Raw genomic sequence first — 18000 nt, 5'->3', positions numbered from 1 at the left:
GCTCCTGCTTTAGTTGGCAGGAACAAGCATTTTGTAAACCTCCTTGGAGATCATGTAGCCAGTTATATTTTAAGCCTACATTGCATTATATATCAACAGAATTTGTGTTTGAAGATCTCTTCAGCTCAGAAGGAAACTGTTAACTTTACTGTTAATTTTTCTCACGTCATTGCTAGAAAAAATGCAGAGCTCGTATGGTGATTGGCCTTTATACAGTAACTTTTGCTGGTTTCGCTGCAGTAAGGTGTTGGATGTATTTGTGTCATAGTTGGATACAATAAAATTGTTTCTTATATATAATATATATATATTTCACAGAATTGAGTGATGAAGGTTTTCTATATAAGTTGTTATATTACAGCACATCTCAATATGTTAAACAAGCTTTTTCAAGGTAAGGAGCAAATAGTATTATAATAACTACCATAATCTTTCACACAGATGAGTTCATGGAATATGCAGAAGCACTCAAAGCAGAATTTACAGTATGAGGAAAAGACTTATAAAATTATGGGCCTATGTTTTCTTACTTTATCAAACTTAATGAATTTCATCTGTCTGCTTTTGAATGGATGGGAACTGTTGATTTTAAGATAGAACACAGAGTTTAAGATATCAGAATTGTGAGCGACAAAATTTTTACAGTTATGCATATGTCTTGAACAAAACAGTTCAAACAGTTCTACAGACATTCAAGTGCTGGGCATCCATACCTGAAATTTTTGCATTTTAAAGAAGATAGCATTTACTCTCTTTTCTGCTTTCAAATACAGCTATATATATAAGCAGGTTCTTCCACACAAGAATATGTCTTGAACACAAACAAAAGTCACCTGACAACTTCAAATTCAGAAAAATACATCAAGCTAAAAATGTTGAAGTACAGTGCCAACATACAGCAACTAAGCAAGGAGAAGCAAGGGCATAGGTCTCATCAAAGTAAGTGAATAATTCAACATACTTCTTTCCAATATATTTTCTAATCTTATTAATACATGCTGATTATTAATAAGCATTGTTTTTCATAGAAAACATAACTGGTTTTTGACAGACGCATGTAATTATTTTTCAGAAATCTGTAGAATGTTTCGGCACAGTAAGTGTAAAAGGTTGCTGAAACCAACTGCAGAATTCTGTGTGTGTGTATTAGTTTCTATGAAAGTAAGTACACTTAAATATAATTTCTCTTTAATATATCATAAAAATACATAATGCATATCAATTCAAAACTTTAAAATGATTACACAAGAATAGTTTAAAAGATGTAGGTACAAAAATGGATTATATAAAAAATATTTTTAAAAGATAGCTCTAAAACCTTATATATAATTATCACAAAATTGTTCTGTAGTATATCGTCAGACTTTAAGAGTATCTAACATTTCACTGATGTTTCTCTTCTTGTCCATTGTTATATATTCTCCTTTAGGAATTTGAATAAAAGTTAGCCAGCCAGGAAATTTTTCAGTTATAAGTTGGAGATGTTCTTTCACTTCATCTAAACCATACAGAAAATACATTAATTAATTAATAAATATGAAATAAAATTTTACACCTTTATCATGTGCAATTCAAAATATACCATAAAATAATAGTACTTAATGTGGCGTGTAAAACTGATAATAATTACACTAACTTTCATCATACACAAAATTTCCACCAAATTAAAAAATTTGAGAAATAAAGAAAATGGGCATTGTTAAATTAGATTTTTTTAAATTATTAAAATATGCTTACCCAAAAAATTAAGAAAACTGAGAATTTAATTAAATTTTTGTTAATCTATAAGTTTCACTGGCAGAAATCTCCAGACAAACTTATTCAATATGCTGTATAATATTAAAGTATGTTTATTAAAAGTTTTTTACTAAAGTACTAAAAGATTTTTAAAGATGAAAAAATCAATTTTAAGATTTTAATTATAAGATATTGAAAGTATTTTAATATCATATTTGGGAATATTTCTTGCAACTCTGTACAGTAGAAGTATAGAAATCCGCAACGCTTGGTACCAGAGGTTGTGCGGATTTCAGGACAGAAGAGATAATATTCACATTAAAAGTGCAAAATTAATAAGGTGTATTAGACACATTTAATTAAATTATTATATACATTAATACAATAATTAATTATATGCATTAAATTATTATTACATGTATAAACTAATTATATTATATTGTTCATTTACATTAGGCTCCTCTATTTTTAAATCAGCATGAAACTGCTTCCCCTTTTCTCCCAGGAGCAGTCCTGAAATAGGTACCCCATCACTTCGCCGCTGCTGGAACCACTCGTACAAGACAGCATCGAGGTTTGCCGATTTCGTCTCATGTAAAGATTTCCAGTTTCGGATTCCGGTGTTAGAATCACTGTTGCTGTAAAATTTCAACAGCTTTTCTTTATTGTTCCATATATCGTACACAATCCGGGTGGCAATTCCATACGATTCTGCTATAAACCGAGCAGAAGCACCTACCTCCAACTTTAGCAGAATTTCCACTTTTTTCATTACCGTCAATGCAACGTGTTTACGTTTTTTAACGTAGCAGGCAGTAAAATCACGAGTGCATTTCTTATGTCTTATTACAAAGCGCTGAAATTTAAAATATTCTTAATTTATCCACAAAATATCCGGATATATATATATATATATTTATAAAAAAAAAAAAAAAAAAAAAAGAGGGGGGGGGGACATCACTAAACAATTTCATGAAATAGCAAAGCTCAGAAAGTACAACAACGTGAAGTGTGAACTTGAAAGAAGAGTTGAGTTAATCGTCTGCTTTTTTACCTCGATGCAGATTGGAGGGGGAAAAATCTCTTATCATGATGTCAATAATTTGGTATATCCGTTATGACTCATTATTATTCGGTATGACATCATTATCCAGTAAGTATTTTTTCTTCGATATTTCATACTCGATGTTTCAGTTTCCGGAACCAATAAACTAAATGTTTATGTTTTGAGAGGCAACGCAGATTTCAGGTCGGCGGATTTTCGGTATTTGACTGTACTAACAAAATCCTTAAAGCAATTTTTTTAATATACTGAACATAAAACTGTAATAATTATCTGAATATATTAGACAGTTTTTTTATAGGTCATAAACAATTGAGTTATAAAGATTTCTGAAAGGAAAAAAAATATTTATATGATTCGTAATCATCTTTCTATTTGAACAGTTAGATTCATCAGATGATATTTTTTTTATTTGTGTCACTATAATGCATTAAGCAAAATATGCTTTTCTTTTAATCAAATTAGTGTGACAACTGACCTGCACTCATGCATGCACAATAACAGCTTATCTATTGTCAAAGAGAAATGGAGATATCAAAACAGTTCATTCACTATCATTTACTGCATGATTTAAATGAAAGTCTATCAGCAGCTATAAGGTTCCTTAAATCAAGTCGATAGATTTGAGCCTTTAAAATGGACTCGCACTTCCAGCTCTCCAACGAAACAGTCAGACTTCACTTGCACTTCATTAGGAAGGTGACACGTGTGTACTTCACACATCATCATCAGCTGGACATACTATTTGTTGTTGCTGTGCTGGCATTGCAACACACATATATTTCGTTGAGTGCTCATGACTGACAAAAACTGAGTCTTGTAAGACACTCCTAAGCACATTAGACATTGGCTGTCACAACAATGACAATGTGCCTCATACCTCAAGATCACCTCTGCACCCACACAAAATCACGAGTTGTGTCTCGCCAAGTGGTGCATTACAAGGTACTACCAGCAGGTCCCATCTTCACTGAGTCTGTACTTGCAGCAGTTGCAACAGGTATAACATGCCTTGTTGCAAAAGTAGGCAACAATAATTAATCTTAAGGATGTGCGTACCTCCATGACAATAAGAGATACAATACAAAGATGACCTAGGATACCATTCAGTGACTTTGCTAGCAGACACTATAATTTCTGAACGTAGCACCTACAAATTACTATCTAATGGTTTGCCAAATGCCTGGAGGTAGACTATGAAATTACCAATTCTCTAACATAATACATCTGTAGAGAATTTGAACAGCAACCGCCTAACTGAGAAATTAGTTGCTAACAGATTGTTGTTTGTGTTGGACAAAGCTGGTATGATTTCTGAAGGGCAGGAAAGTTTTCAAAGAATAGATCTCAAGAGATAAAGGATGGCTTTCAGAGAAACCCTTGCTGTATTTATAGATTTCAAAAATACTTTTTATAACGTATGGTGAGCTGGATTGCTTAAAAGGCTGATTTCCTGTGGCATTTCTGGTAACTTATATAAATGGATTAAAAAAATTTTTGACCAGCGATCGATTTATAAGTGTTAAATGTAGTGAAAATGTGTCAGGTTATCGACAAACAACAGGGTTTACCTCAGGGAGTGTACTGAGTCCTATTCTTCTTAATATTATAATAAATGATTTAATTGACAATATTTCTAGATCTGTTCCAGGCATTAATATCTTGTTATTTGTTGATGATTTGGGAATGCTATGGGATCTGACTTTTTTGGCATGGAGAGTGTCTTACAAAAGGCATTAAATGTTAATACCTAGACTCATGAAAATAATATGGTAGTAAATACTGAAAAAAAAAAAAAATACCTTCCAATTGTTCTCCTTTAGTACTAAATACCATGACATTCACCTTCATTATAATAATAAGGATCTAAACAGAACATATGATACTGTCTACTCGGGCATTCATTTAAACCCAAAATTATCTTGGGGAAAAAAATAAATGGAGCCATTGATTGAGGAGATTTGAAATCTAAACTATTGAAACATCTGGCTGGTATTACTTGGGGCTCGACCTAAGATGTTTTGGGTACAGCGTATAAAAGCTACCTTCATTGTACTGTTGAATACGGTAATGAGGTTTGTATTATCGCCTCAGATTATTACAAGCAAGCTTGGTATTTTCTAAAACAACATACTGTGACTGATCACTCATTCGTGGCACAAAATCATTTTTTTTTTTTTTTTTTTTGCTATGGAATTACAAACAAATTTGGAGGCTTTAAGTGAAATGTGCCAAAGGGATGCTACGAACTTCGTTGCAAAAATCTTAAGGAAAGAAAATTGTTTAAGTTACTATAGATTAGCAAGTGAAAGACTAAAGACTCATGGATCCTTCCTTTTAACTACTGATATTTATCGTACTTACGATATTCCTATGCCCAATCGCCAGGTTTACTCACAGGAGTAGAATCCTGTTTCAAATTGGAAAAACACCTGAATCTTGTTTTGAATGTCGACAAGCACCTTTCCATTCTGAATGAGTTAAAAAATTCTGCTGTAGCTACTCAAGGCTTGTACACTGCTTGACATTGAAAATGCAACACCAAGAAGGAGTGGTCAGAAAGTGATGAAATTTGGAAAAAATACAGAGACAGCAAGCAACAATAAGTGATCTTTATTTCAAAATGATAGTCAGAATATAGAGCGAGAACAGCGTCAGCTCAGTAGGATGTAGTACCACCACGGACAGCAATGCACGAAGAAACATGTCTAGACATAGAGTCAATAAGAGTGCGGATGATGTCCTGAGGGATGGCTCTCTATTCCCTTTCGACCGTTTGCCACAGTTCATCTTCTGAACGAGGCAGGGGCAGAGTCTCCAATCACATCCCACACATGTTCGATTGGTGACAGGTCAGGGGAGTACGGTGGCCAGGGAAGCATCTGTATATTTTGCAGAGCATGTTGGCAGATTCGAGCACTGTGTGGTCGGCCATCATCCTGCTGAAAAATTGCATTAGGCAGCCCCTGAAGGTAGGGGATTGCAACCGGCCACAGTACATTATCCAAGTATTGTTGGGCTGTCATAGTGCCCTGAATACGAACTAGAGGTGACATGGAATCGTAGGCAATAGCGCCCCAAACCATTATGCCACGTTGTCGTGCGGTGGGGCATTCCACACTAACTGCTGGATTAGATATGTCTCCACGTCGACGCCACACGCATATGCGGTGACTGTCACTGGATAAACAGAAGCGTAGTCATCTGAGAATACAACGTTTCGCCATTCTATCATCCACATCGCTCCAGTCCAACACCATTCTAAGCATCGGCGTCTATGCTGAGGGGTCAATGGCAGTCTTCTTAACGGACGCCACAAGTGCAGGCTGCGTTCAACCAATCGATGGGAAATGGTTCAGGTCGACATGGGAACATCCATGGTATCTTGCACATGCTGCACAATCGCGGTACAAGTGACTTGCGGGACCGCCACAGCTTGTCGGCGGATGCGTCAATCCACGCGTGCTGACATCACTCTGGCTGCACCTGCACTCCTCCTTCTTCCCACATTTCCTTGTTCCAGCCATGTTCACCATAGCCGATGCACCAAGTTCACATTCATGTGGGTATCAGCTGCAATTTGACGTAAGGACCAACCCGCCCTTCTCAGTCCGATCACCATACCCCTCGTAAAATCGTCTATCTACTGGAAGTGCCTTCATTGACGGTGGCCTGGCATTCTCTCCTATTACACGTATCCTCCGGGACAAAAACCAACTTTCTTCGCTAATTCGTCTGGCAGAAATAACGACGCTTATATTGCCCATTTTGCACGTTCCTTCCCTTATATCTTACTTCACGTACGTCGGAGAGCTGCGCATTTCACATCATTCGCATAACTTAGTGACGTGCGTCCACTCTTAAAATTTAAAAAAATTTCTGACCACTCTTTCTTGGTGTTGCATTTTCAATGTCGAGCAATGTACAAATTTCTGCACATGGAAATTAAATACTTTTAATTACTTCTAAGAGCTATTAATGAATAAAATTAAGGACCTATCAGTAAATGGGAACTGAATAAATTCAATTAAAGATATTATTTATGCCTGAACTTCACTTTTGTAATACCATCTTAAGAATGAAATAAGAGTGGTAAGTAGGATGTATTATTATTAAGCATAATTTAATAAACATATTATAAAACAAATTTGAGAATACAATCAGATTAAAACTTTTTCAAGTAGCATTAAATAATTTACACTTATAACAGTTGGACATATTTGAAAGAAGAGTAGTGACATTTTATTTACATTTTACTAATAGTTAACTTTAGGTTGATTCCCCCCCCTTCTTTTATGTCTTATTTTATCACATACTTGCTCAGTCTAGAGGATTAGTAAATAGCAGGTAGATTTTATGTCAAACGTCATAGGATAAAAATGAGAAGTAAAATCATAATCAGTATGATCTATAACAGAACATTGGCTGTTGCCTAAAGAGAGACCTGCTAATCAGAACAAACCTAAAAGCCTGATGTAGACATGGTTGGCAAGTTTCAAAATTATTTGTACTCTGTCTGATGCAGTTAGTGTTGTAACTTCATGTAGAGTTCTTGGGGCTGTAACCCAATTAATATACTTTAAGGTTCCAATAAGCACTAAAGCACCAGAAAGTTGTTTTGTATTATTTTAAATCTCACTAGATGCAAAGAATAAGTTTTACACTTTTGTGCTGCATCTTGTGACCATGGTAAGGATTAATGAAAAGCAAGAACTTGCTTTAATAAGCAGGGATAACTTTTAAGGATGAGCAGTTAGTTAGAAATAATTAAATTAAGTAGTTAGATACCCTTAGTCATTAAAGATTTACATGGCCACTATAAAATTTTATTTATTTTTTAAAAACTCTGCTAAAAAACACTATTAAAAATCACAATCTAATAACATTTCACAGTTTAAAATACATGAAACTTATGGCATTAATTCTTAAATGATATTAGGATAATTATACATCAAAAGCTACAAAACATTTATGTTTTGCAGCAACAACACTCAACAAAATATTTATGCACCTTTTTAATTTGATGCCTTCCCAGACATGTTGTCTAATTTATATCAATTTCCTTCTCTTTAAACACCTTTTCTAACAATTAATTAGAAATTTATTTTAATAAGCATACCAATGTTCCCACTAGTTTCTGTGTGCTTTATCTCCTAACTTGTCAATCTCTTGACAATGTACCTATGAGGTTTTACTTAATCTAGTAAAAGTTAAATAGTCCAAAACCCCTGACAGATATGAAGCAAATTATTGCTGTGTTTGAAAGTAAATAAAAAGTTAGATTAAGGTTTAACTAAACTTCTTATTTAAAAAGAACTTAGAACATAAAGGCATCTTCTTATGCTATCAAAATCAGCTATAGCTCATGGTGATGTAATTAAGGAGGAACAGTCAAATTTAAACTAAAAATGTAGATTAGTAGTCAAAGACTACACAATTTAATTTTAATCTAAGCTGGCTCAGTAACTCTCTCATTATAACAAATTCAAATGTTGGCAGTGATAATACAAGATGAATAATTACAAATTATCATAGCTGGCGGAAGCTAATGTAGCATGCAAGCAGAGACAAGAAACATTCTCTCTCTTTCAATCCCAAAACCTCAATTTAAAAACTATCTAAGTGATTTGTAATGTGGTGAGGAAACAGAAAGAGGAAGTTACAGTAAAAGCAGAAATTATAAACAATTGGTTAATTTACATAATAATGACTGTACATATCTTTGAAGAATTTTTTTTCTTTATATCTTCAATTTCTTTCTTTAGTTTTCATTTTAGAATTTTTGGACTTAATTAAAGATTTCTGTTATTCTAAAAAACTAAATGTATTTAGAATGTATAGAAAAAGCTGCTAAATTTATTTCTTTAGTAATATGAACAGTCAGAATAAACAAGAAATTATATATGGTAAGGCCTGGTTACAGAGTTGGTGGGGCAGAATTTTTAGAATTTAGTGATACAAGGAGCAACAAAATCTAGAAATGGCAAAACTTTTAAAACTTAGAACAGGCACTGGCACCAGAATTTAGGATCCACAAAGATTGCATCAGGTGGGAAAATGCCTAGCACCAGCCCTGTGTATGATGCATTGAAACATATAAGATAAATCTTTTAAATTGTCAGTTTTCTATTTTGTTACTTATAGAAAAATTCCTTTCTAGAAATGCTGTCCATGTGATGATATTAGAAGCATTTTTGATATTTTCCATGCTTGTGTCTAATGAAAAGTAGAGAAAATAAAAGGAAGATAAACATGTTAAGAAAAAGACTTCTAGTATCAGAAGTAAAACATTCAAATATTTTGTTTCCATTGTTCTTTCAAAAATTCTCCAAAAGCAATAAATTCGTATATATCTATTATGTGTTAATACCATGAAAACATTTTTCATTTTATCATATTTTTCTGGAATCTTCTAGAATCATGGGTCTTTAAATCTTGCCTTCAAAATCCTTCTAAACTTTCGAAGTTGCAATGTCTAAAATCCTAAAGAAAAATTATACCTACCAATTCTGTAACAGCCAAAGGCCAGAAATATTTTTGGGGGAGAAAATCAGAGGAAAAGAGTGTAAAATTAATTTTATAAAGAAAATTTATGCATATTCTGAAACAATTACATGGGGAAAAAATTCTTATCATGAAAAATTAAAAAGAAGACATTTTTAATTAATTACATAGCTATTTTGCTTTAGCTAAGAATTGTTTTGTAACTTGAGGTTTATAGCATTTATTACCTAATTTATTTTTCAGATTCAAATTATTGTATAATAAGTTGCCAAAATGGAAAATAAAATCACTTTATAATACAAGAGCAAAAAAATAAAAATGTTTAATTTTAATGTTATTTCTCATATATAATTTCAGTATATTACCATTATTTTAATGAAATTTTTCTATGTTGTAATATTCTTTAAAAAAATCATTGAAAAATTCCCAGATCTTCAAATTAAAAATTTTCTGTCTAAAAAAACTGATTGTAAAATTGCCAAAATATTGATGCTAAATTTAAAACTGTCTAATAAAAGACTTCAAATTCCCAAAAGCGAAAAGTTGTTTAAGAGCTCTTCATTTGAAAAAAATGAAATAATTTCGAAATGCTTATGTTTCGCTTCTTGCCCAGAAATTCGAGTATCCCACCGTTTATATTAGAAATAGGAACAAATTATAACTCACTCACACATTCAAAAGATAACCATATTATTTATCAGTGAATTGCCCCAAAATATTCCTCCAAAATGCTACTTCACACTCGAAATGACAGTCAATAAAAACAGACAGAAATTTCAGATGATTAAAATTTAGGACCTTCTGCCGATTTTGTCAAAAATTAAGGACTTTTAAAGACCAAAAATTGATTCCCAAAAAACTTAAGGACTTTTAAAGATTCTTACGGACTGTACAAACTCTGCTACTATGCATTACAGGTTCCCTCCATATATATGGTTCCATGTTTATACAGATAGTTCACCAGAAAGTTCAATAAAATGTACGGGTCTGGGGCCTGTTCAAGTAATTTCAGTATTAGCTGTCCTGTTGGAAAGTCTTCTGACAATTCTGATGGAGAGATAGCAGCTATAACATATGCAACTGATAAATTTAAAAATTCCTTATATAAAAATAATGTGTTTTTCATCGATTCACAAGCTGCTATTTTGTCACTTACCAATTCTAACTACAGTCAAAAGTCGTTAATCCAGACTCGTAGGGACTTCGGCGATTCCGGATTATCGATTTTTCCGGATTATAGATCATCAGTTTAAATCTGGTAAGATGGCAGGCAGAAATTATAAAATTAAAAATATGAAACCGTAATTTATGAAATAAAGAACAATTATGATCTAAAGGGTATCAAAATTTACACACACACACAAAAAAAAAAAAAAAAAAGCTTAATATTTATTTGTTTACTTTATTAAACATTTCTTTCAATGTAAGTTGTTTAAGTTGCTTCGTTTTATGTGATAATACTTTCTCTTTAATTCTATAAACAGACATAATTTCTTCTTCAGTTACAAAGTTCCGCTGTTCAAGTCCTATAATTGCTGTGTGGAGAATACCGACTAATTTGTCAATCGAAATTTTTTCGTTTTCAATAACCTCTTCACTATCGGAAGCAAATTATAATGACGAGGAATTTGATGTAAATCATATCAAAGACGGAGTACATTGAGATGAAATACTACATTTAGTAAGGAATTATAAGCCAAATAAAAACATCTACCCTGAAGATAAGGATAGTGCTGACAGATCAACTTCCAATTCATTGCGCACTGCGGCGTTATGACAAAATGGCTGGTCAGTTAACGCCTAATATGAGTATCAAAGAAGTTAGACATTTGTTGAAGTTTAAACCCATTATCATTACAAAGGATAAAATCCAAAAAGATGACTGTTTAGTGGTACATTAGTGAAATTTAAATGGCTTTAATAACTAATGACAATCTTACAGAAATATATGAGGATCAAATTAAAAGTAGATTCAATTAGAGGCAATCTTGGCATCTTACAGGCCCTAATGCCACAAAGAGAAAAGGTGTCCAAAAACAAATGTAGTTTGTTGGATCATGCATTCCTTTTGCTACTACTGTATGATTAATTTATTTATGGAGACAGAAGCTAACATCTATTCAGTTTTTCAAACCAAAACTTAGACTAATTATATAAGAGGTAAATATCAATTGCTTCTTGTCCTAACATTAAAATTGATGAAAAAGCATTCAAAAATAATAACAATAATGTAGGTCATGTTCTTCCCCTCACAATGGGTTCTTGGAGGATTTTGTAGTGGAAGTACAGAAGTTAAGAAAAGGAAGATCTAGGAGGTAAAAAATAAGCCAGTATTTTTCCAAAAATGCATGGTCTGGCTTTAGCGAAAAAGCATCAAGATTAAAAACTGGGAAAAATCATATATCTGTCTGTAACTGAATTTGGATGGCTTTGAGTTGCCATCCACATTCAGTTATTCAGTTATACCCGTAATTCTGCTTATAGCCTTTAAATTTTGTGAAAATAATTTAAAAAGCACCACAGATGTATTGTTAAATTTTGCTTTTTATTTTATTTTATTTTATTTTTAATTGTTATTTTTTTGGGGGGCCACTTGGTAATATTTTAGAAGTGTTTAGAGAATATTTTAAGATCCTTCCTGAAACCCAAGGACCATTTTTTCTAGAATATCCATATAGTAACTAACAGCTGTCTCTTTAGCTATGAAATAGATTCAGGGCTGCGAGCCTTGTGTCAGAGCAGAGTTAGTCTATTTAGACAGATATGCTTCTGAGATTTAAGTATTCAGTGATTTTTAACCTTTGCTGTTCAATACGATTGAGTATTTATAACCTTGTGGACTTTCAGCTGTAGTTATTTGAGTTTTTAAAATTGAACAGCTGAAATTTATTCATATATTAACTTTACAAGCAGTCAAGGATTTGGTCCTAAGACTCTGAAGTTATCAAAACAATCAGGAGCAAGAGGTTTCCTGATTATAATTTCAAAATGATCCTGCCATTTGGTACCTTGATACTTTTTCTTCCAATACATATACTACTTACAGACACATTTCAAGATGCATACTTGTGTATTTAAAGATGTCATAATTAATATTTTTAAATATATAAGTATGGTTTGGGCACTTTAGGAGGTTAAACAAAATTTAGATTATTGCCTTTTTTTATCTCCTTGGGCCTACTTTAATCTGAAAAAATTATAATCATATAAAGTTCTAATAAAAGTTTCTCTATTCATCTGGCATTCAGGAGCTCTTTATGAACCCATAAGAATTCTTTAATGCACAACTACATAAATAACAGCCCTACTAATGTTAACCCTGAATCGTATGACCGCCTTTATCTGGCCATGATATTTTTGTGTTACTTAATGCATATCAGCTTATAATTTAAATGATCTTATTTCTTTCTTTCTTTAATGATGAACATATCATCTTAATAAATGGAAGTTTGAAAACAAAGACTAAAATAAGTAACTGCATAAATTTATCTGATAAAAGATGTTTAAATGCAGTTTTTTAGGAACAGATTAAAAATGCCATGCCATTCAGAGGGTTAATTAGATATGGCATGAATTAATTAAGGAAAACTTACTTACCTGGAGTTGTTAATGAGTTAAAACTATGAATAATTTTTTCAACAGCAACATCCACAGGCACAGCTGCTTTGCGTTCAGCTATAAAGTAACTAAAAACATTAGTTAAAGGAAAGAATTTTGCTTTCTGTTTATATTTCCTTATTTTTGCTGTAGCCAAGCCAAATATAGAGTATGGCTACAAGACAGATGCTAAATCATGGTCAATGTAAGTTTTTCTAGTAATATTTTTTATTTTTAAAAATATTAATAAACTATAATCAAAATCTTAGTATCTAGTAAATAAACAGCAGATTTTGAGCAATATTGGCTGAACTTCTGAATGTGACAATAACAGCAAATAGTGTGTTTTTTATCATTATTGCGTGCATGCCTGTCCAGTCCACACATGAAAATTGTGTTTTAATCATTTGTTTTTTACTGTAAGTGACTAATGTGATTAATTCATGTTTCCAAAGCTATTCTGTTAAGCATAATATTTTTCATTGTTGCAATGAACTTTAGAGAAGGATTTCTTATACTATTTTCCAGGTTTCAAACAATTTAAAGATACCCAGAGCAGTATTGAGAGCGATACTGAATTCTTTTCAGCTAAATTCATTCATAAACTTCTGAAAACAGTCAAACAATTAAATTTTAACACTGAAATTTTCAAATAAAATTAAAACAATTACATTTTTACATTAAAAGTGGGTTAATGTGCACATATGAAATATGTATATACTTTTAAAATATATAAGAAATATCAATAAATCTTTTATTATAATATATACATAAATTAAAAATCTATTGTTAAAAAGTATGTATATTATATATCAGGGGCGGCCAAAGTGCTCGCGAACCCTGATAATGGCTATGGTTCTCGCAGGCAATTTGTGTGGCTCATGCATGTAAAATATATGTATGAAATATGCTAAACTAAAACTATTCAGTGTCCAAAAGGAAGTAATTAATTACTTTAGACTCCTTTTACAAAGTTACCAAGGATTTCTTTCTATTTAAAACTTCCTCTCCCTCCAATGTATGAACCCCTATCAGTCTATCTGCTCAAACAAGCGAAATGAAATTTCAGATAGTGTTGTTTGAAGGTATGCACTCGAGATTGTGATGATTTAAAACAACAGAGCTTTTATGGTTATGGTCACACAGAAATAAATTCAAAATTTTCCAATTGCAACACCCACTTTTCCTGCACAAAATTATCAGCGCATTGAAAAACCTTAAATGGTGTTGGAGTGATACATGTATGATGAAAATTGACAGTGTAAAACATTTGCAAAGAAGAGCATTGCAAAGAACCCAACAAAAGAGATAAGAGAGAGAAAATTTTTTTATTGGAATTGCAAGTTTTCAATGTGCCAACTTTCACAGACAATAATGCACTGCATGTGGGAGATTGTTGATAATATTGACAAATACAACATTGCAAGAGGAATCTGTATAATTTCACGTTTCATGGAATCTTTCAGTTCTAACAAATCTTGTGGATTTGATGTGTATACCTTAGATTTTTGATAAACTCAGAAATCCATTGCACTGAGCCTGGATCACGGTGGCCACAAAACTAAAGTTATGGGAAGATGACTCCAAAATGCTGCTGCAGCACGAGCATGCCTTAGTACCTATGAAAGTAACCTCTTCTAAAAAGTATGGAGCAAGACAGAATATGTGTGTGATAACGCACAACACAGATACTTGATTTCATGTAAAGGTGCTGGTGCGCATTGTGGATTTTCATCAGCTCAGTGAATGTAGTTTTAGCAGTTTACATTCCCAGTTAAGGAGAAGTGTGGCTCATCCGTCTATAATATCCCTCTGCTATCTTCATCATAACTGATGAGGAAAAATTTCATGCTCGACATGCTCATCCCCAGCTTGCAACTCCCGAACATGCTGGAATCGATAAGAAAACATCCACAGAACAGAGCGCAAAAGCTTGAGGACTGTGGTTTTTGTTACATTCAAACTGTGGGTAACGCTTCTTGCAATATGTAATGGACCTGCAGGAATCACATTGTGAACTCTTGCAACAACTTCAACAGGAAAACATGGTCATCAGGATCATAGTTTATTATATGAATCGTGATCTAACATATGTGCATCCAGTTTCTTCAAATATTTTTACCAAATCATTTGTGCAGAACATTGGCCCCATCTTAGCTTATGATTTCACTGATAAACTTGCACTGCTTTAGCAGCATTTTCCCTATTCAGATAAAACAGCTTTATCAATTCACCTCATTATTTCCCAGTATCATCTTCGCAATAACAACCTTGTATTTCGCGTACATTTATTAAAACACTCAATTGATTTTGAGGGCAACTACAGGTCCCTCCTTATCAGGAGAACGAAACTACTAGAAAAAGTTTATTGCATACTTTTTCTTTAATTTCGTTTTCCTGATGAGGAGGGACCTGCAGCTGCCCTCGAAATCGATTAAGTGTTTTAATTGGCACATTGGCATGTTTCTCTTCTAGTCTAAGTATCATCTTGCTGCTTAACCCCCACTGCTTAACCCTCCGACTGCTCAATTTATAGACCGAAATCGCTTCAAAAATTGTGTATTTTTTATTTTGCATATTTTAAATTTATATATATTGGAGAATTGAAAAATGCATTTTTTTTCTTTTTAGAAAATATTTTTTACATAGATTTTTATCATGAGAAACTAAGTTGCCAGAAAAAAAAACAATTTCAGATGTCATCACCATAAAAAAGTTCTTTTTAATAAATTTCAGTTGAATTACAGTTAATTTCTATTTATTGCATAATATAAAAAAGTAAAATGTATAAAATTTAAGAAAATATAAAGCACTGAGGAAAAAATACCTTAGAAACGCAGTTTAGTATGATAGAGTTCAAGTTTATTGAATCATGATCAGAGTCATCGCTATTTGAGGAGCAGTCCGAAAAATCTGTATCACTATCACTATTGCTATCAAAACTAAAATCGCTTTCAGAATCTGATAAGTCATCAGGAATATACTTTCTGTCAATCGCTGAATGTTTTCTAGCAGCCATTTCTGTAAGAAAAAGCGTCAAAAAGCGAAGTTTGAGCGGTAATACCACGTGTCTTCAAAATGCCACAATTTAGTCGACAACTAACGATATCTGTTGGCCAAAACGTAAACTAAACATCTAATACTGTATATAGTTTATTTCAATGGGTTAAATGGGTGAAAAACGGGATGCGCTTCTTAACCCTTTGCAGCGCACTATACGTTAACGTCGGAATTTCAACAAAAAAAGTTGTACGCAGTCTATTTAGTCCTAAAGGAGTATACAAGTAAAATTTTGTAAAAATTGCACTTACCGTTTTAATTCTGTGGGTGTTCCATGAGGTGGAACACTGCGCCGCCAGAGCTTTTAAAAGTGCAACTAAGCAAGCATTGCAGTGAAGCACGAAAATGAGTAGAAGCGTTTGTATAAGAATGAAAAAACTCTGTATTATGGCTACATACATGATTTCTTGGATATACACAATATTCTTGAATATATACGGATAAATGAGATAAATATCTATATACACAAGTCCTATATACAAAAATATTTACAAATTTTCCTATTTCTTAGCTTCGTGAAATTGTTCAAAGTCACACCTTTTTGATGGAAGCACAAACCAACTACGATTAAAATAATTAACTACGATTAATATTAACAATAAAGAAAAATAAGCCCATAATATATACATACACGAAAAATATCTACACAATTATTGAAAATAAACGGGAATGAGACTAAAAAGCGACAGCAAAAAATTTGCGCAGGTCTAAGTAAAGATGAGTCAAGCTACTAATAAAATTCCCGCCAAAAAATTTGAGATGCCAATATTAAGGCTTTCATAACAGAAAACACACCTCACCCCTCAATACTGCTTTGTTTGAATTCATCCCCCCCAAAACAACGGAAACAAAAAACGTAAACAATGGATGTTCTCTCCTAAGCACAGATGTTCTGATTCGTAACAGCATGAGATCGCTAAAGGCGCAGTGTTCCCGCTAATGGAACACCTGGGTTTATTCAATGATTCTGCATATGGTTTTTGTATGAAAGATTAAAAAAAAAATATATAGAACAAATAATTTGAAGTACAGCCAGCAAAATTATGCCTAATTTTTTTTCCAAATAAAATTTTTTATATTTTTAAAAAAATAGAGAAAATTACTTGGGAAAAAGTGGATTTTAATAACACATAATAAATGAACATTCTGTGTCTCCTTGTGATATGCTGCTATCTACTGTTTAAAAAGAAAAGTTCAAAGTAAAGGCATTTTTATCTATTTACGGTTGAATTTAAAGGTTTCAGAAACGATTCAATTTGGGTGTTGTGGAACATTGAACTGCAAAGGGTTAATAAAAGAAGAAAAACACATGCCCGCGGGATGAGCAGATTTGCTACATTTGAGTTGCCTGTGGAATTCGTGGGATGAGCAGCCAGTGGGCTAATAAAAATTTTCCATAAGCCATACTTTGTGCATGTTGTTCTGCGATTGGTGCTTCTACTGTCTATCCCTGTGAATTATGCAAAGTGTATTAATGGACTTTCTCTATGCTGTCATTGGTTCTTTACAATGCTCTTCTTTTCAAATGTTTTACGCTCGTAAATTTCGTCATACATGTATCATTCCAACATTATTTATGATTTTTCAAAGCGCTGATCAATTTACCCAGGAAAAAAGAAGGAGTTGCCATTTAAAAATTTCAAATTTTTTTCAGTGTAACACCCTGGTCATTATTTTAAATCATCACAATCTCAAGTGCATACTTTTAAATAATAATATCTGAAATTTTATTTTTATTGGTTGAGCAAATAGCCCAATAAGGGTTCATATATTGGTGAAGTTTTTTATGACTACCCTGCATATAATATGTGTACACAATAAAATAAGATTAATGTTTTGCATCTAAATTTTAAAACCAATCAGTTTTATAAAATAGTAAACTATAGCAGCTAGAATAAGAGTTTGCATCTAATTTTTAAAACCAATCAGTTTTATAAAATTGTAAACTATAGCAGCTAGAATAAGAGTTTTAACTTATAAGAGTAAAAATTAAATTTCTTATTTGCTGATTAAGAGCATGTTGTTTAATCAAACCATAA

General features: G+C 32.5%; 2 protein-coding genes across 3 annotated transcripts in view; one reads left to right on the top strand and one right to left on the bottom strand.

Moving 5' to 3' along the window:
- aln (divergent protein kinase domain 1C) overlaps positions 1-18000 on the top strand; it is an 80738-nt gene that overhangs the window by 35433 nt on the left and 27305 nt on the right. The gene's annotated exons all lie outside the window — the stretch shown is intronic.
- dup (chromatin licensing and DNA replication factor double parked) overlaps positions 1172-18000 on the bottom strand; it is a 97414-nt gene continuing 80585 nt past the window's right edge. The window contains exons 9-10 of the mRNA XM_085811496.1: positions 12902-12990; positions 1172-1498 (exon numbers count right to left, since the gene is read on the bottom strand). Of these exons, the coding sequence (XP_085667622.1) occupies positions 1359-1498; positions 12902-12990 (229 nt within the window). The 3' untranslated portion in view covers positions 1172-1358. The remainder of the gene's footprint in view (positions 1499-12901; positions 12991-18000) is intronic.

Source organism: Stegodyphus dumicola, chromosome 2 (assembly GCF_044657685.1).
Source record: "Stegodyphus dumicola isolate Sdum_Otavi_A_Nest chromosome 2, ASM4465768v1".
Lineage (NCBI taxonomy): Eukaryota > Metazoa > Arthropoda > Arachnida > Araneae > Eresidae > Stegodyphus > Stegodyphus dumicola.
Note: the sequence above shows the minus strand (reverse complement) of the source record. Positions and strands in the feature narration are given on the sequence as shown.